Genomic DNA, 27,344 nt, shown 5'->3' on the forward strand with positions numbered 1-27,344 from the left:
ATGCTTCCCTGGCGGGACGAGATGAAGCCTCAGTGATCATATCCCATCTTCTTGCTGGCAGAAAGTCAGACCAGAAAAAGTCAAAATCTGGGAGAATGTCTTCCTTGAGGCCTCCAACCCAACCCCCCCTTGTCCTTACTCCTGGCCCCCATTCTTCCTCTGAGAGCTAGGTCAGTTGGTGTACATTTGTGGAGGGGAGGGGAGGGGTCTCTCCTGAGGATTCTAGCAGAGTCTGTGCTCCTCGTGGCTCGGCCCTCGTGCTCGGCCGCTGCAGGCGCCCGTAGGTCATTGGGTGACAGTGGGGTTTAACACCCCCGCGGCTGGCCCCAGAACCCCAGGGACAGAGCCGGGCACCGAGCCTTGCAGGGAAGACACAGGACTCAGGGGCTCCGGGACGCTTCTCAGAGGGCCTGGCGGCGGCTGGGGGGGCTGTGGTGCCGGCGGTGGGGGCTGCGGCTGCTGCTGCTGCTGCTGCTGCTGCAACTTCTTCTTGTTGATTTTCCTTTCCTTCGCTCTGCGGTTCTGAAACCAAATTTTAACCTGGACGTGGAAAATGGAGGGGAAAACAGGGGGGTGAAGAAGACGATGCAAGGGGAAAACGAATGGCCTTCAGCACCAGCATCTACCCCTCCAGTTAAAGAAGTGCCTTCTCTAAAGGACCCCCAAACCTTCTCCCAGACGTTCATTCGAGAGCCCCGTGACAGCCCCAGCCCTGGAGCCCTTCCCAAGCCCAGTACGGTCTCGGGAGAGAAGAGCCCCTCCCCTCCCTCCCTCCCTCCTCCCCCCCCCCTCCCCCCGCCTCGTTCACCAGGTTTCGTTCTAAAGCAACCTTTATCTACAACTTTACTGGAAAAGTTCAGAGTCTCAGAGCCAAGGGAAAGAAACTTTGCAAAGGCCTTTCTACAACAAGCAGGAGGAGGCCAGCATGGATGTGCTTCAAAATGACAACCTTTGGCCTCTCAAAGCTAAACTGAAATGGAATAGGCCTCACCTTCAAGCTGAGAATGAGATTTACTGTGGGGCTTCCCGGCTGCGGATGTGGCCTGTTTTGTTTATTTATTTATTTTTCTAGACCATATACAGTGTTCATGAGTCAAGCCTCGTTCTAGTTTTTACGGGTAGGGATTGGGGTCTTGTATTCATTTTTTCCCCCAGGCGCTGGGCTGGGCACAAAGCTAATAGGTCTTTAATGTAAGTCTTTTTTCACCCAAATAGAGATCTGGATTAAAGTACTGCTCCGTTCTTTGGGGTATTTTTTTTTTCTTTTTTGCACCTCCCGGGTGCCGGAAAGCGGGGAAATTTTTCAACACCTGAAAAAGACAACTAGCGGTGGAAGGAACTTTTTCTAAACTCATTCAGGAGGAAATGCTCTCCATCCTCCTGATTTATTTATTCATTTGTTTATTTAAGTAAGCTCTACGCCCAACACGGGGCTTGAACTCACAACCCGGACATCAAAAGTCGCGAGCTCTACAGACCGAGCCAGCCAGGCGCCCCTCTAACCTGTGCTTTAATCTGCCCACAGAACTAGGTGGCTTCCGGGGGCCCAGCTTCCAACTCTGCCCCCCCGGGGAACCCCACCAGCCCTGGAGGGAACAAGGCGGTTCGCACCTGCCTCTCGGAGAGCCCCAGCGTGGCGGCCAGCTCGGCTTTCCTCCGGATGGTGATGTAACGACTGTAGTGAAACTCCTTCTCCAGCTCCAGCCTCTGGTGGTCCGTATACACCACTCGGTATTTGTCTTTCGTCCTGGTTTTCACTGTGGAGGAAGGAGAAGTTAGGCCGGGGAACCGCAAGGCGGCCCATCAGTCATGGGTAATGACAAACCTCCCTAACCCAAGGGCTATTTCTCTTCCTTCTTCGCCCCGGGGGGCCAGGGTTTGGCTGATTCCTGCCGGGTCTGACAAGACCCCCCAGAGGGTCCTGAGGGGAGGGTGCGAGGCTATCTGAGACAACTAAACTCACCTTGGGGTTAAGTGGTTTTTAAAAACGAAGAAAAACTCCAACCTCCTACACGCAAGATAGCAGAACCCAGCCCCCCCCCCCCCCGTTTGGTAAACCAAACACAGCACTGGAGCAGGCTGGGCCCAAAGGGAAAGGGGGCAGGACAGAGTCTCCAGAGTCCTGGGAATGTTCACATTTTCTGGCCTATTGAAGACGGAAGCCCACCCTAAAAGCAGCTGGGGCCCTGGGGATGCGTTAGTGTCGCTGCGTGGGGTGGTGGTGTTACTTTCTGTCTGTGGCTTTCTACTTTTATTAACAGTAGAAAGGGGGGTGGGGGTGGGTGCAGGATGTGACAGACCAGAATCACCTCCTAGGCACAGAGGCCCATCTGGTGGAATTCCGAGCTGGGGTCTGGCAGGCAGAAGACCCCTCCCGCTGGCGACATTCTATACCTGGCTGAACACGGTTTCGCATTTGGCGCTTTTTCTTTTTTGAGCCCACCCCCCACCCCCATTTATTTCTGCTACAAACTCTGCCAGAGCTATCCTGACCAGTGATCTGTGCTCATTGGATTGAGTCAACATATTAAACCTCAGATTGATTGTTTTACTGAAGGGCCTTGACAAATAGTGCCGTCGCGGTTGGAGCAGGCCCGAGAAACTGGCGTCTCCCCCGGGTCTGTCCTGGGTCATCCCTTGGCAGGGGCTCCTCGTTGGCCCCGGGTCCTGGTCATCCTGCAGCCGAACAGGTTCAGTCGCCCGGTGCCCAATCCTACAGGAAGATCTAAAGGGTCTGGGAGTTTCTTGGAGGTGTTTAATGCCCCGCAGGCCGACTTTGTTCAGGTAAAACCCTTTGCAAACCACAACAAAAGCGCCCTGGGAAGATACAGGGCCGGATCAGAGGGAGCTCCCCCGAGCCGCTGAAAGGGGAACACAGTCCCAAACAATGCAGGACAAGGCGATCTTATCAAAGAAAAGCCCTTTCAATGCCTTAATAACAACCGCATTCTGTTTGAATTACCACTACTGAGCAAATGGCGGCCCCCGCTTTCATCCCCCTCCCCGCCAGGCGCATTAACATAAACACGGCCCGGCAGGCGCATTTGAATGGGCGCAGCGGCCCCGACCCTGCGTCTGCGAAGCCAGTGAAGGGAACTAACACGTCCTGGGAGCCTTGCAAGGGGCGGGCGCGTTCACACGCGCTACCGCCTCTAACCCACTCGAGGCTACCGGCGGGAGTCGCCCGTTTTACAGATGAGGAAACTGAGACTCGGGCTGGCTCAGGCACTCAGTGCAGGGCGCGGCTGCCACTGCACCCAGGTTGGAGCCACAAAGGGGCACCCTTTGGGGTGGGCTGGGCAGGGGGGCGCAAGAAAGTTCTCCGAGCCGAACATCCCGGGAGCAACACTCGCCTGGGGGAGCGGCTCCTGCGCCAGGGCCGCCCTTTCCGTCTGCCGGACGGGCCGGGGACGCGGTGACCAGGACCCCTGCGCGCTCTGCGGCCCGCGTCCCCAAGGGCCTTGGAGGCGCCCCGCACCCCCTGGGAACCAAGGAGGGGGCTGGAGGAGGGGAGAGATGAGAGGGACTTGTGAGAATTCATTATTGACTGCGAAAGTCACCACCCTCTTTCCGGGCCCTAAAAGAGACAATGGCAGGGCTGGGAAGGTGTATATCAAAGCGGGCCGGGCCGAGGACCAACCCCCCTAGCCCGTTGACAGATGACGCTCCGCAGAGGAGCCGGGCTCTGGCCCGCGGGCCGCGGCCTCCCGACATTAACATCACAAGGGCGCCCGGCGCCGACTGCGGCCTTGCCACCTCGGCGCGGGACTTCACAGCGGCCTCTCATCTGCTGACCCCGCGGCCTGGGCTCCTGTGGCTTCCCTCCCTCTCCCTCTCCCCCCTCCCCGGCCCTGGCCCCGCGGCCACTGTCCCGGGACACACCAGAGGTCTCCCGTAGGACCCCCGGTCGCTGCCAGGTGCGCCCCAGGCAGGCTCCGTAAAAGACAGCCTTCTCTGAGACAGCGCCCGATCGGGCGACGGCGTCTCCCTTTGGGGGAGGCACCAAGGCGAGGTTCCGAGGCTGGCCCTGTGGCCTTCTCCCTGGGCGGCCGCATTTCCCACCCGGCATGTGCCCGGTGACTCAAGTACTGATGCCCGGAGACAGCCCCCAACGGCTGCTCTGATTTATACGGCTGTAATTGGCTATAAACCTCTGCAAAGTGGCCATAACCTGCGCGCAGGCCGGGCTGGGCCAGAAACAAGGGAAGAGAAGAAAGCGGAAGTGCAGAAGGCTGGGAAAACTTCGTGGAGCGAAACGGGGATGCCAACAGGACTCTCCCACCACACCTATTCCAACTTCCTTCCCACTTTGACACATATCCCCATAGCAGAAGGGGCAGACCGGGACCTGATGGGCCCTCGCGGTCCGGCAAACCTAGGATGTCTGCAGGGACATCTCCTGAGCCAGCTTCTTGAACATGGGCGCGCGTGCACACACGTACACACACACACACACACACACACAGCCCCGAGACCCTGGAAAGGAAAGGTGGGGAGAAATGATCCCTGTCTGGAGCAGAAGCTGAATCCCCACCAAGGATTCTTCCCCTTCTCCCTCTGCAGACACAAGAGGACACCCACGACTTCTTGCCCCTAGCCCTCCAGCTTCGGACTGCTCGAACTCCTTTGCAAATCAAAGGAGTTCAATGACGGGGCGCGCTCCCTTCCGCCTAATTCCTGGGGCCTGCCTTTCCTGCAACAGCAGCTTTGCCGGCTCTCCCTATTCGCCCTAGCTCTTGAGATTCCTTGACCCCGGTCCCACGCGCGGCCTCGCCGCCCTCCTGGCTCCCCAGGGCACCCCTCTTCTTGAGCGGCTCAGCGGCGTGGAGAGCAAGGCTCTGAAGCCCGGCTCGGTGGAGTTCGAGGCTCCCTTTCCCCGGCGGCTCCAAGCTGCGCACCGAGTGCCAGAGGCACCAAGTGCGGGGGACGCGCGTTCCCACTCCTACGCAGCCGTGCTACGCCCACATTCCCGGGGGTGTCCTGGGAGTGTTGGGACGTTGGAAGGAGGAAGGCTCTCCTCTGCCCTAAACTAAACACGGGTTGGGAGACCCACTTACTCCCTCCCGCCCCCCACCCCCAGCCCGCCAGCCCAGGCGCGGTAGAGAAGCCCGGCAGTCGGGGGCCCCCTGACTTTGTCTCCCTCTCCGGCCCTCCTGGCGCCCAGCTCCCAGACAGCTCGGGACGCCCGGGTCGGCGCGGGACGCGCGGCCGGCCCAGCAGCCCCCTCCCGCGGGGCGCCGCCGCCGCCTACCTTGGCTTCCGAGGGACTGCTGCGCGGGCTTCCGCATCCACTCGCACAGGTTCCGCCGCTGGCCGCCCGGGGACAGCTGCTCGGCGGCGGCGGTGGCGGCCGGCCCGGGAGGCCCGGGATTGAGTGTCTGCAGCAACCCCGAGGCGCAGGAAGGCGCAGCGGCCGGGTGGTGCGGGTGGTGGTGCGGGTGATGGTGCGGGTGGTAGTCGGCCGGGCCGCTGTAGCCCATGGCGGCGGCCGGGGAGCCCCCGTTGAGGCCGTGCGCCACCGCGTTGGCGGCGGCCGCGGCGCCCCCCGGCGCGTAGCCGTTCCAGTCCTCTCGGAGCGGGGCCCCGTACGCCGCGGGCCAGGACGGCCCCGGGGACTGCGCAGTGTCCAAGTTCGCGGCCGCGGCGGCCGCGGCCGCCACATGGTAGCCGCCGTAGTCCGGGTACTGCGGGGGGCTGACGAAGTTCTGCGGGGCCAGGTTGAGGCCGCCAGAGTGGCGCACGGAGCTGGGGTACATGCTCACGTCCTTGTCCAGGAGGTAGCTCACGTACATGGTGGCGAGGGCCCGACGGCAAACCTCACCATGCTGCCTGGGGGCCGACGCTGGAGGCTGCCGGGGGGCGCGAAGGGGAAGGGGCGAGGGGGCGCCGAGAGCGGCGGCTGGCTGCACCCCGGCCCGCGGTGCTCCGCTGGCTCCTCGCGGCGCTTCTGCCTCCGAGGCGGTCCCTCCCTCTGGCCTGCCTCCTCCCTCCTCCCTTTCTTCCTTCTTTCCTCCCACCTCCTCCCCACTGGGCTGCAGAGGCGGGGAAGACCCGCCACAGGCTGGAGTGCGGAGCCCCAGGCCGGCGGCCTTACGTGATTAACGAGTGTTTACAAGACTCTATTAGTAATGACACAGACACCAATGGCTGGAGACGTCGAGGCGCAGCGCGCACCCCGCGCACAACCCCCCGAAACACGATTTGCATTTTAAAAGATAAGGGGAGAGGGGAGCTCAAGAGAGGGCTGCGACCCGAGCACCGCGAAATATTCAAACCTTTATTGTTAAGAGCTTCCTCCTTCCAACCTGGTGCACTTTAACCTCCAATCACAGGTTCAAAGAATGAAATCAAGAGACTTGCAAAAGAGGGGGGGGGGGGAGAGCTATCTTGGTGGGAATCTGGGCTTGGAAACTAGTAGTGTTTCTGCATTTGCGGGGTGGGGGGGGGGTGCATCTAGAGGCTCGTTCTACACCAAAGAGGAAAGAAAAGGGAAGCCATTGCTTTGATGACTACGTTTCTGACCCACCCGGGAGGTGAGGAGCCGAGCCCTTAGAGATGGGGCCGGTTCCTGCCCTCTCTGCGCTCCCGGCCAGAACGGTTGCGCGCCCCAAAACAACTGTGGCTGCTAATCAGCTATTTTCCTCTCCAAGGAAACCTCTTGCCTCTGGCACAAGATAAATGATGCCGCTAGCTTCAGGCTGCGTCTCCGAGTTCATCTCACGTTTGGGATTTAAGTTAAATTAAAGCAGTTCATATTTTAAAAAAGCATTTGCATCCAAAGACACAAAACAGTCAGACCAAGGAGCCTGTGGCAGAAGTCAGACGGTGGAGGGCAGTTATGGGGGGGGGCGGGTAAAAGAGGGCTGCTAGAGTGCTGGCAAAGTTCTGGTTTCTTGAACGGGGTGCTGGTGACACGGTAGGTTGTCTGCGAAAATTCAGCGAGCCTAGCCATACGTGTTTATTTTACTGAAGCGGTTAAAAATCCAGGTAAAGAGAGTCAAAATTGCTGCTAATATATACCTAGGGATTTGTATATTGTACATAACGCCTTTGTCTTAAAACCACTTTCTGCTTTCCAAGCTAGAACATTGTCCAAAGAAAATCGTTTCTCGTCTCTAGGAGATGGGCAGGGAACCCGGGCCGTTACTAATGATTGCTTCTGAAGAGCTCCTAGTGAAGAAAAGTTGAGAAAGGATCGACTTTGAAGCACTGTGTCGGGGGCCCCAGGGGCTCAGTGGCAGCTGCGGGGACCAGTGCTGTGAGGCCTGGCTTGGGAACTGCCGGGACAGGAGCGCAAGGCGACCAGATCCGTCTTGCGCACGCGCCCGGCCCGGCTCCGTGTAGCCACTGCAGGGAGCAGCCCCGCGGTGGCCTTCCAAGCTTTCTCCCCGAGCCCAGACAGTGCCACCAGACTAGGATTTGAGGATCGCAGAGGCCCGGTCCGGGGACTCGGCAAGCTGCCTGGGCGGCTTCGGGCGCTCCGGGACCAGCGGGACACTAGCCGCCCATCTCCATAGCTGCACTTGTCGGTTCTCATTGTCACGCGCTCTTTGGCGGTTGTCACTTCTTCACCTTCTCATCTCTGGAGCTTTTTCCAGTGCCCTTTACCTGCCTCGATCCTCACATCTCCCTAAGTGGGGAACTGAGCTGGTGTTGTCAGCACCTCCGTTTTACAGACGACACCCACCAAAGCTGCATAGCGGAGGGAGGCCAGGCCCAAGTTGGATGCGAACAAGCCCAGGGCTGAGGGATCCCTGCTTGCTGGTTCTTCTCCTCTGCGTTTCCTAAGGAGGTTGGTTACAATCAGCAGTCTGCGGGGCGGGGGTAGGTCAGATAGCTGAGCCCCCAAGAGGTGGAAGACGTGGGGGTGGGGGGGAGGTGGGCAGGCAAGTCGTCCAAGTGGACCTACTGAGCCTGGTCCGGACAGCTGAGTTCATGGGACCGCTCAAGAAATAAAACAGGGAAAAAAGGTCGCAAGCCCCATTGCAGAACCCAAATCATTGAGTTGGGGGAGGGGGAGCGAAAGAGAGAGTCTGCAGTCCTGATGGGGTGGGAATGTGGGAGGTTAAGTGGTGGGCACTTCAGACTTTTGATCTAGCAAACATCTTCCTCCTCTTCCTGGAGACACAATTCCTCTTTCTGTCCCCCACAACCCCCTCCCAAGCCTCGAGCTCTGGAAGCCGAGGCCCAGGCTCAAGCCTGCGTCTTCGGAATGTGGGCATTCTTTGGAACAATCGCTTTATTGGGGACAGCCATTCCCTCCGCCCTGCAGTGGCCGCTTCCTGCGTTTTTATGGCCCGGCCGCCGGCCGCTGGCTAATTGTCCCTGTTTTCCAGCTGTGTCTCTGTGCTCTGCCCCGGAGAAAGGGCTCTGGCCTGCCCGCCCAGATGCTTTGGGAGCAGCCAGGGTCGCTCTGGCCCCAGGGGTCACGCCAGGCCCCAGAGCTGGCTGGACCCCAGGCAACCTGAGGCTCTCTTGGGGTGTGAGAGCTGGAGAAAGGAAATCGTGGTGAAAAACCAATTGGTTTTCTTAATGGAAAATGGGCCTGCAGGGCAGTAGCATGACCCTGCCCAAGGTCCTGGGGTCTGGGCTGTTTGATGAGGAGAAAGGAGCCAACACTGATGTCCTTGGATAAGCTTCTCAGGGTGGAAGTGTCCCTTCACATCCGGCTGCACTCTCAACCAAGAGGCCCATCTGGGTCCCCAAAGGGCAGGGTGCCAGGAGCAGTCAGAAAGGGGTGGATGGTGGCTGATGAGAAGGAAGCTTGGGTGTCTTTTCATCTTGATGGCTTAGCCTTTCTGGTGGGTCTTCACCAGGTGCCTATCCTCTGGAGGCCTCCTCTGGATGGGACTCTACCAGCCTTTGGGTGCAGATGTGTGGCCCTGGGAGGGTGGGGGTGCCACCCGCAGGAGACCCTGGGGGAGAGCCTTCTCAGTCCTGGACCCAAGGTGCTTGGTGGCTTTCTTAGGACCTTTGGCCTGAGCTGAGAACCTCCTGGGATAGTTGGCCCCAACTTCTCTGGATCAAGGCTTTTTTCCAACTGGCTGCCCTACCAGAGAAGCCTTCAGCAAATGGCTCTGGATGAGGCAAACTTGTGGAAAGCTTGGGGCTGGGGTTGGGGTGGGGCTGAAGCTGTGACCCCGTGGAGCCTGAGCCAAAGCAGGCTTTTAAGGGCAGGAGAGGGTGGGAAGAAAGAGACTCAGGTAAATAAAGCATCAGGAAGACCACAGGGCAGCCACAACGGTTATCAAAGGGACGTGGTCTCTTTGTTGCTAACGTTGTAAAGGCCATTCAACATTCCTTGCAGAGGGTCAGGGGCTTCCAGAATTCCGGCTGGTGGCAAGGGCAGGGGCAGGGGGTGTGTGTTGGGGGTGTAGGGAGGCACAGGAAGGGGGCGGGCTGCTCCTCTGGGCAGATGAGACACTCCTTGAATCCACAGATCATTGACAGGACTCTCTCCCTGCTCAAAGGTCCCCAGTGTTTGCTCTGGCTCCGGGCGGCGGTGGGGGGGGTCCTTTCCCCATATTTGTGGCTCTTGAAAAGCGGGGAGCCTGTGGCCCTTGTAAGCCAGATAGGGCAGACCATCTCTCTCCACCTTAGCATGCACGTCTGCTTTCTGAGTCCCGTTGAGATCAAGGAAATTATTCAAACAGTGCAACTGCTCCTATCCTTCCTCTCTTCTGCACAGGAAACCCTCACCCTGCATTGATCTGGCTTGTCAGGGTAATTAAGGAAGAGCGAAAATGAAGACAGTGTTGCAGGATAAAATTGTTCGGCTTGGCGATCTGTACTGCTGTGGAGAAATGAGACCATCTCTACCTCATTTGGCATTGAGGGAGCTCGTCAGCCACCACCCGCAATCAGACACCCGATCAGCAACTCCCTCGCACAAAGGAAGGGCTCAATAAGGAGTGGTTTGACCGCAACAACCCCACCCTGCCCGGCCGCGGCCCACTCAGCTAACATCTCTGGGAAGGAAATCGATGGCAGTGTCCTTTCGGCCCCATCAGGCCACAATGGGTCCCAACGTGTTCATTCTGAACAGCAGGGAGGGGCCGCAGCTGTCCACAGCTGCCCGGGCTTCATTCCCAAGAGCAGATGTGTCCCTGCCCCCACTGGTGTCAAGAATGTTCTCCCCCCCGCCCCAAGCAAACCGAGTATCTGGTCTTCTGTACCTGAGGGAAGGCTCCCGAATTCGTAGGAGGTCACTAGTGGACTAGAGTTTTACCGCTCAGGGCACAGGGTGCAGGGGAGTGAGGAAATGCACTGCCTTATTCCTCCCATGGAGTAACCCCCAAGGTTTCTTATCCAAGGCAAGGAATATACATTTTTTTTGTCATGCTCTTCTATCCAAAAATACACTGTTAAAGGCAGGAGATTTAGGGAGGTGAGCCCTGAGAGAGGTGCCGAAGTCTGGTTTTGCTCATTGGGTAAATGTCACGCAAATAAATGGCAGTTGCCCATTTTCGTTCTTTCTTCTGGAATTAGAGTCTGTGGTCACTGTGTGGGGATTGGATGAACCACTCTAGCGCCTTGTGGGGGGCAAGCACGGAGAATGATTTAAAGTCCCTCGAGGGAGAGGGCCTTGGGGGGGTCTCACCCCAGAGGAAACCCCGCGATGCTGAGGGAGAAATCAAGCTCTCAGGCCAGCAACAGCTAAACGTTATCACTTGGTTTTGACGTGGAAGGCCTTTGGTTACCATTTGTCCGCTCACCAACGTCTGTGCCTAGAGGGACTTTTGCTTATCATATGAAAATATGTTCCGAGGAAACCTTGCACAGTAGGCTTTATGAGGCCGAGGGAAGGAGCTCAGATAAGGTTCAGTTCTCCTGGAGTCACTGGGCCCTTTGGGAAGCTACTCTCTCTGGAGGGGAGACAAAGGACTTACTGTCCATGTAGTACGTCCAGTTTATAAAGGAGAAACCTGAAGCTCAGAGAGGTTGAGCGACTCTCCCAAGGTCACACAGCTAGCTGTTCCAGTCACTGAAACTAAATGAGCTACTATAGGTGCATTTTGGGCAGCGCGTAGGACTCTGGACAGACGTTAATTATTACTAAGGCTTCTGGTGCCACCCTGGAAACCCAAAACCAACCAGCATGATTCCCGGAATCCAAACTCCCCACACCCTACGCCAAATAGGGCCAGAACAATCAGGCTCTGCTGTTCTACCTTTCTGACTACCTTCCACATCCTACGTATATCTCTCTTTCACAGGCACCTGCTAACTGCCGTTTATTAGTTTATCGAATGACAAATTTTCCATAAATTCCTTCCCAGATTCTTCGCCAATTACCACCTGCTCTTGTCCTCCGGTAAATACTTTCTGAAAAGAGCTCTTTATTTTTGAATGGGAACTGATATCCTAAGCCTGATCCCTGAAATTTAAAATGAGTAAAGAAATGTATGCAAATAAATTGTGCTGTCTGCCCCCCCCCCCACCTTCTTCCCATGAGAGTTGTCCGTGGACATCTTTCGGACACACAGACCAAAAAGCCTACTTCTTTGGGTAAATACAAGGAAGGCCCCATTCCGTTTCCGGGTGACATACGTGAATACCAGGCTCGGACTGGGCTGGTGAATTCCTAGCAGGAAAGCTCTCAAGTCTTTTGGCCAAGAGTGATGGCCGGGTGGGCTGGCTTGGACGTTTTAAGGGAGAGGTGAGAATTGGCGAAGCAGTTCCCCAACCTGGGAAGGTAGCGTGGAGCGGTTGGGAGGGTTAGGAAGAGGGACATCAGCTGTTCGCCTTCCAGCCGTTTTTTAGTATTGCCATTGTGGGGTGTGTGTGTGTGCGCGCGCGTTAACAAATCAGTAAGTAAAGTATGAAATTAACCACCCTAGACTCTGCACCAGCCACTTCTGGACTCCCGGACGCTCGCGGGGGCGCGTTGGGCCACCCCGCTGTCCCGGCTGGTGCGCACGCCCAGGATCCAGACCGTGGCCCCCGGCCTCAGAAGTCCGGGTTTGTCTCCCGCATCCTGCGCACCGGGGCGCGGAAATGAGAAACATCTCCGCCAGGCCGAAGCCAGCGAAGTCCAGGGCGCGATGCTGTGTGAGCCAAGAGGTGGCCACAGAAACCTCTGCTGCCAGACCATGGCAGCCACGGCTGACCCGCCCGGGCAAGGGCGGCCCCCGCCTCTTTGCTCCTACCGGAGAAAAAAGCAAGAGCTACCTGTGGCTTTGGCCAGGGCCCTTCCCACCCGGGCGCTCGCGTCCCGCGTCCCGCGTCCTGCCGGCAAGACTACAAGCGCTCAGCAGCGTTGGGAAGAGGCATCGCTCGGCCAGCCCTTCTTCCCCGTCCCCCTCCCCCTCCCAGCTCCTTTGAAGGGGTGGATCCAGAGTCTTCCCCAGCCCGTACCCCCTCCTGCAGAAATAAACAATTTCTGGCAAGCTTTGAAATGTAACTGTGTGATTGAGGACACCCAGGTCGTGCCCCAGAGGATCTCACCTACACTCGGTCTAAAAATACGGCTGCAAGGCCTCCCCCGCGGGAAGCCTATCTTAGCTTGAGCACATTTACACGGACAGTCCAGACTCTGCAGCTGGGGCCCCTCTATTTAAGAGACTGACTCATCCTAGGGTTGGACAGGGGGGCTTGAATACACTGGATTAGTCAGAGTCTCAGGCCCGGCCTGTGGCGCTTGTATCCTGGGGCAGAAAGCCCTCTGTCTGGCCAAAGATTCCTTGTGTGTGTCAGTAAAGCCCCCAAGTTACCTTGGCTAAAGTGAGGCGGGCGTCTAGCCCCAGGCCCCAGGGGCCCACTGTTGCCGTAGGGTCCTAGAGCGCAGGAACTGAGTCATCAAGCTGCCTTTGCTGTGTGCCCCTGATGCTCCCGCTTCCAGAAAGGCGTCTGGCCCAGGCCCAGGCAAAGGAGGCCTTGGTCTGCAGGGATGCTGGTAGCCGCAACTCACTTCCCTGGCACCCCAACCTAGCCCGGCCACCAGCTTCCGGCCTCCGTTCGCCCTTACCACTAGCGGAAAACACCTGCAAGGTGGCAAAGGGATTGAAGTACCTGGGGCGGCCAGGGTGGCTTCTGTCTGTGGGACTCTAGCCTGACCATGCTTGCTTTTTACGAAAAGGTTTTCTTGTTGCTGCTGCTGCTGCTGCTGCCGCTTACCTGGACGGGGTGGGAGGTGGGGGGTGGGGGGGTCACTAATGGAGGTTCCAGTCTTCAAAGGGCCAAACTCTGCCTTCCTTTCTCACCCTATCCGCATGGAAGAGGAGGGGTACGGCTTGTTTCTCTCCTCTGCCAACGGAAACTTAGGTTCGCTGGGGTCGGGTAGACCTTCCAGTGTGTGGGGCTGAGAGAGAGGGAACACGATGAGCCCGTCCTGCACGAGTGGAATTTTGGCCCTCAGTGTAGACAGCTGTCCGGTCTGCGGGGGGGGGGGGGGGGCTCTGGAGCCCCAGGGTTCAGAAGCTCCCCGGAATAGCTTACTCTGGCCACAAAGATTTCCCTGGGCACCGATCTTTCTCCATCACCTGCTTTGTCAGCCCTCTGGGGGGAGGGTTTCTCACGTTCACCTCGGGCTAGAATGTCCAGCACTGCTCAGTCAGTGCTATTAAATTATTATTTATTTTATTATTAACTTTGTAATGACCGACGGGTCTCCCGTGGCAGCCTGAGGGTCTGACCAGTCAGCTCTCAAGGGCCGAGCTCTGGGAGAGTCCGGGAGGCCGCCTGCCCCTGACTTTTGGGCCCATCCAGCCTGGAGACGCCCCCACTCCCAACCCTCTCTCAAGGGCGACCGTGCCAGCTACTCCGCCTGCCCCCACGGGGCGCCTTCCCAGCGTCGGCCCATCACGGGGCTCCCTCCTGCCCACCTTCCCCCACACGCGGCCTCCCCGGCACCAAGGCCCCGCACCAGTGTTTTGCCTTCCTGGCTCCAGCTTCCAGTAGGCGCCCCAGAGTGAGAAAACGCCTTCCGCTCGCCTGTAAACGTCGGGTGCGGCAAATGAGGTGGGAGAAGAAGAAAACAAACAGACACACCGCTGCGGAATAAAAGATCCCTTTTTCAGCCCGCTTTTGCCTTGCGGCTCGGGCTTAGCAGGAGAGGATGGGGAGCCAACAAGAGCCGGACCATCGCTTTGGAATCCACAAAGGCCGGTGGCGTCAAAAGGGCTGCAAAGGGAGTGGAGACTCGAAGCAGTGAGCTGGCTAAATCGGGGCGAAGCGCGACCCCCTACAGATATTTTGGCAAAGCGTGCGCGGGTGGGCGGCTGGGTGGGCGGACAAAGGGGCTCATTACTCGCCCGATGGCTCCGCCGCTCCCCTCCCTCCGTGCGCGTGTGGACGCCGCTCCCGGCCCGCGCCCGCCGCGGCCGGTCCCGACGTGCGCCCGGGGTCCCGGGCTACGGTCCGGCGAGGCCGGCGGCGCCGAGGAGGTCGGCGAGGCGCAGGCGGCCGATCTTCTTCACCTCGCCCAGGGCGGTGCGCAGCTCCTCGGCGGGCGGGCGCTGCAGCCGGCGCGCCAGCTCCCCCGGCACCGCCGCCCGGTCGCTGAGACGCGCGGCGAGCACGAAGGGGAAGCCGAAGCGCGCGCGGTACTGAGCGTTGAGCTCCGCCAGCCGGAGCCGCTCGGCCGCGTCCAGGCTCATCAGGCCCGCGCCCCTCTGCTCCCGCCGCGACTCCGCAGTGAGCGTGCCCTGCTGCAGCTCGCGGCCCGCCAGGTCCGGGTGGCAGCGCAGGATGCCCTCTTGGCCTGCGGGGAAGCACAGACACGCAGCGGGGACGCGTCAGCGCGCGGCGGAGACGGCGGAGAGGGCGCACGGGGCTGCCAGCCGGCCTCCCGCCCCGCCCGAAGGGGGGCTTGGGGGAGGGCGGAGAGGGGGGAGACGCAGGGTCTTCTGGAGGTGACGAAGGGCAACGAGGGGTGTCCCGGATTGCGGGGGCGCCCACCGCCGCAGCCCCTCGAACACGTCCTGAACCTTGCGCCCCTCGGTGCCAGCTCCTTCGGCCTGGGCCCGGACCCAGGGGCGGGGCGGGAAGTGACAGGCTTGTCCTTTGAGACCTTGGGGCAAGAAGAGCGGAGGGGAGAGGCCTCCGAGGCTCGGAATTTACGACTTGCTCGGGAGGGAGCAGGGACGCGATAAGGAGCCCGAGCGTTTCGTATCTTTTCAAAGTCCTTTGCTCTCGAGGGGGCTTTGATGTCGGAGAGGGCCGGACGCGGGGGCCTGAAGACTTCCTGCAAAAGCCACCGAATGGGTTTCGTTCCGTTCCGAAGGAGAAGGGCGGGGAGGGCCCAACGGGGATAACATCCATGGGGCTCGGCAAATAAACGTCCAGGATTTTGTGATCCTAAGTGTGAGGTTGGGGCGTCTGGAATGAAGCATCCAGAGAAACTTAGAGATGATTAACTGCAAAGAAACTCATTTCCAGCCGGATTTCCACAGCCTTTTGAATGAAAGTGGCTCTCCTCCTTTTAGGAAAATAACGCCCCCTTCCCACCCCACCCCCTCCCCTCCACCCACCGCACCCCCCCCCCCAGCCCACCCGCCGTCTGAGGCTCATTCCCTTTCTCCAAATATAGATCCTAAAGACAGCGCAGAGAACAACTTGGGAGTTTTCTTGCAAGATAGCTTCTCATAATCTCCGAGGCTTAAAACTGGAACCCCCTGGTGTAATGCCTGAGCTTTTAAATCCTAATCCGGGGAGTTTCCGTGAGCCCTGACCAACCATTTTTGCTTAGCTCTCTCAAGCCAGGATGCAAATGCTCAAGGCTGGGCAAGATTTCCGATATGGTGAGCAACCAGCCATAATCTGTAGGAGGAGGGTAATGACACCTAACTTGCCGAGTCGTTATGAGGATTGGAGACAATTAATTCATCCCCCCACCCCAACGCAGCGCCTAATGCTAGCAAACATCCAAGAAACAGCCGTTGTTATTAGTCGTAGTAAACATTGTAACTGGACTGTGGGGCCGAAGCATCTGACTCTGGCGCTGAGGTGAGTCAGGAGCTCTGTTGGAGAGGGAGATCATTTAAAACTCGCTTTAAATCCGGCATAAAACCTCCCCTTACTCAAACCTTACGGTTTCTGCCCAATTAAAGGATGGTTGGGATTGCACCATCCAACTCACAGACCAGGGTCCAGGTCGGGAGAACCGGACCATCTGCTTTGAAGAGAGGATTCCGTGGAGGCTCAGAACGGATTAGGGGACCTGCCCAAGGTCACTTGGCTAGTAGCTCAAATACCAGGCGACTTGGGGGGCATTGGCCGTCCCTACAAGGTTAAAGGGCGTTTTAAACGAAAGTCGTGTCACCTGTAATTCTATCTCTACGACACCACTATTTTAGGCCCCTTCTCATGGGTCCTGTCCCGGGGCACTGCAAATGCTAGGTGCTTCTTTTCCCGGTCCGGGTGGGGCGAAAATGAAGGTGTTAAATTCCCTGCCTGCACTGATCCCCGCCCCAGGCCCTGGAGGCTGTGCCCAGCGACCATCCGCCACTCGGAATCCGAATCCCCTCTGCACCCACCCAGCCCTGGCCCCCAGCAAACCGCAGGCTGGGGAGGGGAAATAGAGTCCTGAGCGTCTCTACAGGTCCTGACCCAGAGAGCTCTCCCTGGTGCCCCCTCCTTGCATATTCAGGTTTTCAAAGCAGCCTTTAGGCGAGGGGGACCGTGACCCAGTCTTCTGACCGACCCCCGTCTTCACTTCCTTTCCCCCCTATTTCTTATTCTCTAGAGGCCCAGCTCAAGCTTGGGGGAAAGTAGTTATTGGCGGGGAGCGTCAGCGTGGGGCTAGCGTCCGTCCCCATACAGCCCCCGAGCGGACTCCCCTAGGGGACCGCGGAGCAGAGACTGGAGGCCGCGCGGCGGGCCGGTCCCACGAGCGCCACACCTGCCCCTTTCCTCCTCGCTCTTGCACCTCGCTTCTCACCCCCCTGGGTTGTCTCCCCTCTTGAAAACACCGTCTGGGGTTAATGTTTGCCTAGGACTGGACCTGTGTCTTACACTGTTTGTGGGGAAGGTAGGGGGAAGAGAAGAGAAGGGAGGCCCAGGGAAGGGCAGGGCAAAGAGAAGAAGAAAACACACGCGCGCACGCACACACGCACACACGCATGCACGCACACCTGCGACACATATACACAGCTGCAGATTAGAGAGAAAAAAAAGGTGCAAGGGGGCCAGTAGAGGCTGGTAGCTCAGAAAAAACAAAAAAACAAAAAAAAAAAACACAAAAAAAAACAACGTGATCCGGTCCAGCCCAGGACTCCACCTTTTCTGCCCCCACCACTGACCCCTGGAGTACTATCCGGGATGACGCTGACCCAGCCGCACCGGGCTGCGCACTCGCCAGGTCAGTCGATTGTCCTGCGGTTGGCCGGACCTTTTCAATGCTGCCTGTTTTCTTCAGTCTTTCCTGAAATCCTACGGCCTGTGCCATTGGCATGGCACACGCAGGGATGTAGGGGTACACGTGTCTTATTTGCTGTGACCACAAGTCATCAATCTTTGCATCTAGGAGAGTTCCTGGCACAAAGCGGACACTCTTTGTTTCAATAGGAGAGCAGAGCAGGCAATTGGCTTAGAACCCATTACAGGCCACCAGGGTCCCTACATCGGTACCAACTAGTGTGTTCTCCCTGCCGGTACAATGGATCATCTATTCCTTCTGGTGTGTGTGTGTGTGTGTGTGTTGATGTTTATTTTTGAGAGAGAGAGAAGGCACATGCACAAGGGAGGGGCAGAGAGAGAGGAAGACAGAGGATCAGAACCACACTCTGTGCTGACAGCAGAGAGCCGGATGTGGGGCTGGAACTCAAGAAGATAATGACCTGAGCCAGAGTTGGAGGCTTCAGGTAGGTCGCTTAACCAACTGAGCCACCCGGGCGCCCCCCGCATCTGTTGTGTTCTTTTTTTTTTTTTTTAATTTTTTTTCCCAACGTTTATTTATTTTTGGGACAGAGAGAGACAGAGCATGAACGGGGGAGGGGCAGAGAGAGAGGGAGACACAGAATCGGAAACAGGCTCCAGGCTCTGAGCCATCAGCCCAGAGCCTGACGCGGGGCTCGAACTCACGGACCGCGAGATCGTGACCTGGCTGAAGTCGGACGCTGAACCGACTGCGCCCCCCAGGCGCCCCCCCATCTGTTGTGTTCTTGAAGCTGGTCCTCTTTCCATATCAAGTCTATGATTTCAAACATCCATTTCTTCCCCCCTCACTCCCGGCACTGCCTTATCCTCAGCAACCACGAATGCGCCTTAGAGTCACTCGTCCCACCAACAAAATTAAACTCTCCCTTGATTCCTCTAGATTCTCCCTATATCTCTGCTCCTCCTTACAGCAAACACCTCAAAGGGGTTCTCACCTCCTATTCCAGGTTCACTCTATCAAGCTTTCAGTCCCACCCGCCATCCGCCAACCAATCTGCGCTCATCAAGGTCACAGATGATGGCCATCTTGCCCAAACCCAGCGGCCTGTGCTCCTGTCTTCTTCCTCAGCCTCTTGAGAGAATGTCATATGGTTGTTCCTCTGTCCTTCTTAAAAGATTATCATCACTTGCCTACTTTCGTCATTGGTTCCTGTTCTGCCAGATCACTAACACTGAAGTACCCCAGGACTCAGTACTTCTCTTCCCCTCTGTATTTGCACAAATGCCCAGGTGTTCTCACCGGGTCTCATGGCTTTAAATGCCATCAGTTTGTGTGTGTGTGTGTTTTTTTTTATGACACCTGGATCCAAAAAGTCTCAGGTTCCTTTTCTAAGATGGCCTTCTCCTGGAGCTTAGACTGCTTTCTTCTCATCTTTTGGTTTTTGGGACTCCAATGTCACTTCCTAAGAAAGACCTATTTTATTACATATTTTCTTCTAACACTTTTTTAGAATGTGAAATTATCTCATTTACTTATGTTAATCCAGTCTCTCTCTACTAGAATGTAAACTCGTTGAAGGTAGGCACTTGTCTGATCCACAATGCCTGGGACAATTCCTGGGGCACAGTGGGCGCTTGACCAACACATCACTTTTGGGAAGGAGTGCCATATATATCTTTTGATTGAACACATTTGAACAGCCTCTTCTAAATACCTGATAGCCTGCATTTCAGGGAATTATTAGTATCTTTTTTATTCATTCAACAACTATGTTCTGAAAGAAGTATTAAATAATAAATGATGGCATTATTGCAATTCTGAAATGTCACAAGGAGATGCACTTTTTATCTTTGATTTTAACACAAATTAGTACTGAATTGGGGTGTGTGTGTGTGTGTGTGTGTGTGTGTGTGTGTTTCAACTGTCTTCCCTTTATTTTCTCCACGCCCCTTGGCTGGAAATCAGGAACTGATGGGCTTGAAAGGGTGCTTGGCCAATTAGTGCTGGAACTGAATATTAATCCTGGACTGCCACCTACTGACCAACAATCATCATAGTGCAACGGAGTGGATTGTCAACCTTGGTTTACTCTACAAACAAGATTTTGTTTTCTGCGAATTGTGGAGGATTTTCTTAGATCGTGTATAAAACAAATCCTTGACCAGGTAGATCACCCTATCCCGAACTTTCTTTTAAGGCCTCTTTTCGTTATGGGATTAAAAGACTCTATTACATTCCCAACTCTGCAGATTAAAGCTAGACTATGCAGTAAATCCCGTTTTATTTGCTTATTGAAATAACCCAACATAGGATCTGGGACATCAAGCCTTAATATGAATTGAATAAATTAGTGAATGAATAAAAGAACTCCCTAGAAACTCTTTTTAGCCTGTTCTGATTCTCTAAAAAATGCTTCAAAAGCTGCTGGGTCGACCATCAAGGTTGGAATCCCGGTTCTGCCACTTTCTAGCTGTGTGTTCTTGATCAAGTTATTTATCCTTGCTGTTCTTCTGTTTTCTCATCTGTAAGATGGATATGATCACGATAATGCTTGTTTTATAAGATTACCATAAGGATTAAATGAGTTAATAAATGGAAAGTGTTTACAAATGTGCCTGAAATACACCAAAAGTAAGGGTTAAATGCATTTTCGCTATTATTATTTTCATCGCTCACGTTGCCTCTCCAACATCATGGAGGTGATTAGATACAAAGTAACCACCCTTATAGCTTTGAAGCCCTGCTCCCAGCTGCCTAAGAGAACGTGGACACTGGCATAGCACTGAGAAGCAGGATCCACATAAGGAGGTCCCTCCAAAGGACAGTGTCTGATGCAGAAGGGAGAAAACACCCCAGTGACCCCAGCTCCCTCTGTCATTTTGTCCCATGGGCCTGTCACTAAAGTCGCTCCAGGTGAAATGTGTGGGGAAAGGGTACCAGGATCCATCACCTTTCAAAATCATCTTATGATCTCATCTTCTGAATTGTTTCATGCATTCGATATTAAGTCCCTATTCACTGAGCGATGTAGGATTCTGACACCGACCAGAATACGGAGCTCCCGCTGAGTTAGGAGAGGGATCAAATACAAGCCTCAGGAGGGAGGGGGTGAATGCCAATCCCCATATCCCACTTTGCTCAGGACTGTGATTGGATTTGACCTTAACTAACCTTAACGAGAACCTCTGCTCAAACTGATTGGAGTGACTGCTGATGAGAGAGAAGACAGAAATAGGGAAATTTTAATTTTATTATCTAAGTTCTTGGCACGGCAAGCCCTAAATAAATGTTGAATAACTGGATAAACCAGTGAATACTGGGTTTGAATTATCCACGCAATCCTTTCCCAGCCCTACCACCCCTTAGGTATTGAGACAGATGGTGGAATTTTTCTCCTTTATTTTTTTTTTAACATGCTAGAAAAAATGCCATTCATAAGGCATCACACCCTTTAAAAATTATTTCCCCTCTGGCCTAGAAGCCTTCCATTTGACCTGCCTTTTCCTGTCAGACATTTCGAACACGGGCTCTGGTAGCTTCTTACTGTTTCCAGCTTGTTCTGCAGGCTGTATGCTGACAAGGGGAGCCTCTCGGCTCATCAAGCTGGGACTGACCATCCTGTGAGTCACCGGTCACAAGGCTTTGGTGTCCTTCAGCCCCACGAATGCCCGAGCCCAGTGGCAGAGCTGAGCAAGGCCCCGAGAAAGGGGTGACTGTCAACGTTTCTGTCAGTTTCATTTTATAACACGATCCTCTCCTCTTGCCAGATGTGCCCCAAATCAATTAAAACGAGTTCTTTATTTGGGGGACGTTCGGGAACCACCCCGGATGTCAGACTCTGGACGGATGGGCAAGACTGTCCGTTGGCCTCATTACGGGGGAGAAGACGGTGGCGGTCCTCCTCTCCCCCACCCCCACCCCCACCCCCCAGGCCTCTGTGGGAGCCCCTCTGTGAAGGCAGCCCTTGCCCCTCGCCTCCCTTCAGGCTTTTCTGAAGATACCCGAACAGCCCCGGAAGCAGCCCTGACTCTAACCCTCGGTCTCTGAATCCCTGTGAGGCCCTGTGTCACTCTGAGTCACTTGCGGTAAGCCTAAACCTCCACCCTCCTCACCCTACACCCGCAAGGGTCTCCTTGTCTCTCTCTAGCCAGAGGAAATCAACAATTTCTCTCCCTTTCGCCGGAGGAATTCCTTCAGATTTTTGTCTTTTCCTCTTCGCTCCCTCAGGGAGTTGCTGATCTGAGTGAGTCTCCTTTCCTCGGTGGTCCAGTCCAAACTGGCCCTTTCTGGTAAAAATGTCAGCCATTTGCTCTTTCCCCTGGGCTCCTGAGATATTCTGATACCGTGCTGTCTCCTCTCTTGCATACAGGACATTCCCAGAGCCAACACACTTGGCTAAGAGAGGGTGGGCCCTCAGCCTGACCTTTGGCCTCTGTGGGGCTGCGAGGAGGCCCGAGGAGAACTGTGCCTGTTCCTCTTCCGTCGTGACCTCGTGGCTTTAATATTTAACAACCCCTTTACCCGAGCCCACGTACCTCGCCAATTCTACCTCCGGCCCGACACCTCGCAAGCGTCTGACCCTCATTGACCGAGTCTAAGGAGATCGAGCCTTACGATAAAAATACCAATCAATACGTCAGGGATAAGCAACTAGGCTAAAATATCTCAAACCATCCGGGTAAATACGCTTGATAGCCCTTCGCACAGACTCTCGGCGTCTAATGCCGAAGCCTTACCTGACTGTGGAAGGGCGTCAATAAAGGCAAAAAAGTGCTTCTCTAAATCTTCCGAGTTGGAGAACGGGCGCTGGGACCACACAGCAGCCGCGATCAGAGGGCATCTCTCAACGACATTCCCGAACACATCCACAAATTCTCCAAAGTCCATGGAGTTGACCTTCTCCATGTCCATTGCTCGCGTTCAGCTGGACGAAGCAGAACGTCAGCTCCCCTCTCGGCGACTGAGCGACGCTCGGCCCGCTCACCCGCTTATATTTGCCGAACACACAAGCTTTTTTCCTGGTTGTGTGTGTGTGTGTGTGTGTGTGTGTTTATGCAACACCCGCTTGGCATGTTTTGAATGCTTCTGGGAGCAGTGGGTCCAGAGTACTCGGGTGATGGACAAACACAGGCTTCAGGCTCCAGTCCCGGGAGTGGAGGGCTCTATGGGAGGAATGTTTCCAGCCACTCTGCTCCCACAAAGCCAGGAGGGACCCGATTTCACTGTGGGCCTTCAGGCCAGAGAGACTCTCGGTGTCATGAACATTTTAACGCCAACGTCATCCCGGGAAGCTCCCTCTGGTAACTCAGAGACTGGTCGCAAGTCAACCCGCTTGGAGTTTGATTTCCCCTCTGTTGCCGCTGTGGGGTCAGGTAGTGCGTTTTACGCGCTTTCCCTGTATTTCGGATACCTAAGACATCAGGTGCTTTATAAATGCTCTTGAAACGGGATGTGGTCTCAAAGCAAGAACTCTGCCCCATTCTCAACTGTCCCTCAAACACCATTACGTGCTGTCTTCTTCCTGAGAATATATGCTTATCTGAAATCACTTTGCTTCTTATATTTACTTATTTGCATATCACCTCTCAGCTCTGACCAATGCCGTGAGCCTGGAGACCGCGTGTCTTGCGTGCTTCTGTGTCCCGGGTGCCTAGAACCGTGCCCACGGTAGGCGCACAATAAACGCCATGGGGTGAATTCGTTGACCCAATGACCACATGGATCGAATTTCTCACCCGGATATCCTTCATGGGTACTCAAAATGAAAACTACCGTGGAAGATAAAGCCAAAGAAAAGGAGGGGAGGGGCTCCTGGGTGGCTCAGTCGGTTAAGCGTCCAACTTCGGCTCAGGTCACGATCTTACGGTTCCTGAGTTCGAGCCCCGCCTTGGGCTCTGTGCTGCCGGCTCGGAGCCTGGAGCCCGCTTGGGATTCTGTGTCTCCCTCTCCCTCTGCCCCTCCCCTGCTCCCGCTCTGTGTCTCTCTCTCTCTTTCAAAAATAAAATAAAACATTAAAAAAAAAAAAGAGTTGGATGCTCAAGCAACTGAGCCACCCAGGCGCCTCAAAACTTTGCTTTTCAAGGAAGTAAATCCAGCACCCGAAGTACCACCGTTGCTGGCTTGTCTTCACATGTGAAAGAGGAGCTACGAGATTAACACTTACGTATAACATACTTGTGTGTACGTGAAAGCACATTGAATCCTGTGGTGTATGAGTTTCAGGCAGTAGAACGCAGCGTGGAGAACACGGACCCAGGAGGGTTTTGATCCTGGTTCCGCCATTACAATCAGACGTTTGTCAAGTTACGGAACCTTCTGTTTTCCAGCTTGTCTGTATAATGGGGACAATGACGTGTTCACCTGGTGGTAGCACGACGTAGCTGTTGGCTACTATTTTCTGGGTCGAATCTCTCCACTGGACCAACCACAGAGTTTTCTCCTCTTTCCTTCCCGCCCTTAGCGTCTGTTGCTCGTCCATGCAGGCTTTGCGGTGGGCCCAGTCAACAGGCCAATAGCCATTTCTTCTCCCTCCGCCACCCCCCCCCCCCACCAGCCTCGGTTCATTGTAGTGTGACCTGTGAAGCACCTGCAATGTTCAAATCAGAGTGTGGGGAAAGGGAGGAGGAGTCTGGCTGGATCCCGACCCTGGTCCGTCCAGGCTCCTTCGCCTCATTACCACCCGCATCCCCAGACGCTGGGAAAAGCAGGTAGAGCAGAAGTAGAGAAAGAAGGGCATTCTGGTTCCATCGCTCCTTGTCGCCCCCCCCCCTTTTATATGACCCCTTATCATTTCCTGCTCTTACCTCTGCACATCAAGGGTCTCCCCGCCCCCAAAGGAGCCCCTGTCTGGGGCTTGGAGCCTGGGGGTTCTCGGCTGCTCACAGAACCACATCTCAATTTGCAAATGGAAACCCTTCCGCTCACAGCGATGCCAAGAGGCATGATGGGAAAGACCTATTGATATTACCACCATTCTGGCACGGGGCTGGAAACCGAAGCTTTTATTTTGCTGTATCTATCGTATAATAATGGACCTCCCAAAAACCTACCGACGTAGGAACCCTCAAGACGCAAAAAGTTCAGGAATTAAACAGTCACGGACACGGAAACAATGTTGATGACAACAAAATACAAATTACCAGCGTGGAACCAGCAGCTCGTGCCACTGGGCTTAACTCAGCACCTTGGGCTCCACTTCTGCTGACTCTCAACCAATCAAACCAACCAGAAACATGGAAGGCGGTGAGCAAGTAAGGCAACTTTCATCCGGGGAAAAAGCTGAGTTATTGAGTAGTTCAATATAAATAAGAGAATTGTGTGGTATACGAATTATGTATCAGTAAAGTTTTTTTTTTTTTTTTTTTGAGAGACAGCACAGTGAGGGAGAGGGGCAGAGAGAGAGAGAGAGAGCTAAACAGGCTTCACACTCAGCATGGAGCCCAACACGGAGCTGGAACCCCCAACCCTGGGATCATGACTTGAGCCAAAATCAAGAGGCGACGCTCAACCAACTGAGTCATCCAGAACCTCCTCGATAAAGCTTTTTTAAAAAAGTTATAGAGGTGTGCCTGGGTGGCCCAGTCAGTTAAGCGTCCAGCTCTTGGTTTCGGCTCAGGGCATGATCTCAGGATATGTGAGCCCAAGCCCTTGGGTCGGCCTCTGGGCTGATGACACAGAGCCTGCTCAGGATGTTCTCTCTCCCTCTCTCTCTGCCCTTCTGCTGGAGCGCTCTCTCTCTCTCTCAAAATAAATAAATAACCTTTAAAAATTAAATAGATAAAAAATAAAGAGTTAAATTCTATAAAGATGTAGCCTCATAAGTTAACAGCACCAGATAGCCTTCTTGCCTTCCAGTTGTTGAATGTATCATATTTGACTTTAGTATAGTTTTTCTCTTAAGAGACTTTTACCAGAACACGGAAAAAGTTCTTACACGGGCATACATACATTTTTGTTTCATTTTTGTAGCTGAAACGTTCACACGTCAGCTCCCTCCCACCAGCCGCCCTTAACTTTTCGTGAGTGGAGCTGACGCGAAGTGTTTTGTCAAGAAGATACCAGAAAGACAGTTTGCTTTTCTTTCACAGACGTTTTTAATTTGAGGCACATTGGGAGTCAGAACTCATCTCATCTTGCTGTTCCCAGACGGCTTTCATAAGCTGAGGACTGAGCCAAAGCAACAGGCCCTGGCAGGAGCCCAGACCCCCGGTGTGGCTGTGAGATGGGTGAGTACTTAGTACCTGCTTTGGGTCTAAGGAAGTGACTTAACCTGCTTTCTTCTTTTTTAAAAAAATTTTCAAATGTTTATTTGCATTTGGGGGGCGGGGAGGGGCAGAGAGCGAGGGAGACAGAGGAACTGATCGGGCTCTGCGCTGACAGCCGAGACCCTGACACGGGGCTGGAACCCACGAACCGTGAGATCCTGACCTGAGCTGAAGTCAGATGCTTGACCGACTGAGCCCCTCCACTGGGCGCCCCAGCGACTTAACCTTCTTCAAGCGCCTTGGTGTCACCAGCTGTTCAGCTGCCACACAGCAACTCCAACCCCACGTTTTACTAAATGGGACGATACATGTGACGCCTTTAGCACAGCTGCGGGACGGAGTGTATTATCGACAAATGGTAATATAAAGAGTTCATCACAGCGAACCTTGAGGACGTTATAGGCTAGGTGCGATAAACCAGTTACAAAACGACCCATCCTGGGTGATTCCACTCAGGTGCCTAGAGGAGTCAAGATCACAGAAGCAGAATGTAGGAAGGTGGTCGCCGGGGGCCGGAGGTAGAGGGGGTAGGGAGTTAATGTTTAATGGGGACGGTTTCCGTTTGCGGAGATGAAAACGTTCCATCTGGAGACGGTGGTGGTGGTGATTTGCACAGCAGCGTCAATGTGCTGAATGCCATTGAACTCCACACTGAGGGATGGTTGCAGGGGGTAGGTTGTACATGCACATGCATGTATGTTATACGTGTTTTGCTACCAAAAAAAAAAATTCATCCATGCCTTTCTTGCCTCGGTAAGATAATGTGGAATGTAATACACATTGGACTCCTACGAGCTGAAAAGATAGAGTGTTTTTAGGTGATAACCGCCCCCCACCCCACCATTTTCTTTTTTTCTGTTGCTGATGGTAATGGCATAGACAGGAACAAATGTGAAGGCTGATACGTCATTTATTTTTGACAAAATGATCGGGGAATGGCCGAGGAGTACGGATAAGCGTGTTCCTGAGAAAGTCCTTCGCGAAGAGCTGAGGAGAGAGAAGGAAGATCAGGAAGAAACACAAGTGGTGGGTGAAGGAGGGACACAAGGCGGCTAATCGAAGGGCTGGAACTTCAATAGGAGGTCACCCAGGACATCTTCCCTGGCTGTATTTTTTACTCCGAAAGATCTCTGGGAAACAGACTCTTTGTTTTCAGTAGGAGGCCAGTCCAGGCTCAGGCAGCACTCAGCACAGAAGACGCTCCGAGAAGAGTCAGTTCAGAAGTCAACCCCCTGGGCAGATAAACGTGCTGCGTAAAAGTGAATGTTAAAAACCAGGTCCTACAGGGGCACCTGGGTGGCTCAGTCGGTTAAGCGCGGAACTCTTGATTTCCGCTCAAATCATGAGACTGAGACTGAGTCCCACATCTGGCTCCGTGCTGTGCGTGGAGGCTGCTTGGGATTTCTCTCCCTCCCTCGTGTGCAAACCCTCTCTCTCTCTCTCAAAAAAAAATTAATTAAAAAAATGAAAGGTCTGGGGCATCTGGGTGGCTCAGTCGGTTGAGCATTAGGTTCAGGTCATGGTGTCACGGTTCCTAAGTTCAAGCCCCGCATCGGGCGTGCTGCTGTCAGCACAGAGGTCGCTTCAGATCCTTTGTCCCACCCCCCTCTCTCTGCACCTCCCCCCACCCCCATCTCGAAACTAAATAAACGTTAGAAGATATTGGTGTTCGAAAAAAACGTCCCATAACGAAGCTGACATAGACTGCTCTGTTAATGTCCGGAATGTGATAAATAATGCACATAAAGCGCACAATCGTTAGC

At 54.8% G+C, this 27,344-nt stretch overlaps 2 protein-coding genes across 3 annotated transcripts; both read right to left on the reverse strand.

Moving 5' to 3' along the window:
- Positions 1-285: 285 nt before the first annotated feature.
- CDX2 (caudal type homeobox 2) lies at positions 286-6,184 on the reverse strand. Of its 2 annotated transcripts, none has more exons than XM_023250575.2 (3): positions 5,252-6,184; positions 1,612-1,757; positions 286-540 (listed from the first exon to the last, which is right to left on the reverse strand). In XM_023250575.2, the coding sequence occupies exons 1-3, from the start codon at positions 5,790-5,792 to the stop codon at positions 286-288; spliced, it is 942 nt and encodes a 313-aa protein (XP_023106343.1). In that variant the 5' UTR covers positions 5,793-6,184. The 2 variants fall into 2 exon arrangements, with proteins under 2 accessions (XP_023106343.1, XP_023106359.1); XM_023250591.2 differs by having other exon boundaries at positions 402-540; positions 1,616-1,757.
- A 7,808-nt stretch (positions 6,185-13,992) lies between these two features.
- URAD (ureidoimidazoline (2-oxo-4-hydroxy-4-carboxy-5-) decarboxylase) lies at positions 13,993-22,315 on the reverse strand. Its single transcript, XM_023250321.2, has 2 exons — positions 22,054-22,315; positions 13,993-14,701 (listed from the first exon to the last, which is right to left on the reverse strand). The coding sequence occupies exons 1-2, from the start codon at positions 22,226-22,228 to the stop codon at positions 14,352-14,354; spliced, it is 525 nt and encodes a 174-aa protein (XP_023106089.1). The 5' UTR covers positions 22,229-22,315; the 3' UTR covers positions 13,993-14,351.
- Between the last annotated feature and the right edge of the window lie 5,029 nt (positions 22,316-27,344).

Source organism: Felis catus, chromosome A1 (genome assembly GCF_018350175.1).
Source record: "Felis catus isolate Fca126 chromosome A1, F.catus_Fca126_mat1.0, whole genome shotgun sequence".
In the NCBI taxonomy this organism is placed as follows: domain Eukaryota; kingdom Metazoa; phylum Chordata; class Mammalia; order Carnivora; family Felidae; genus Felis; species Felis catus.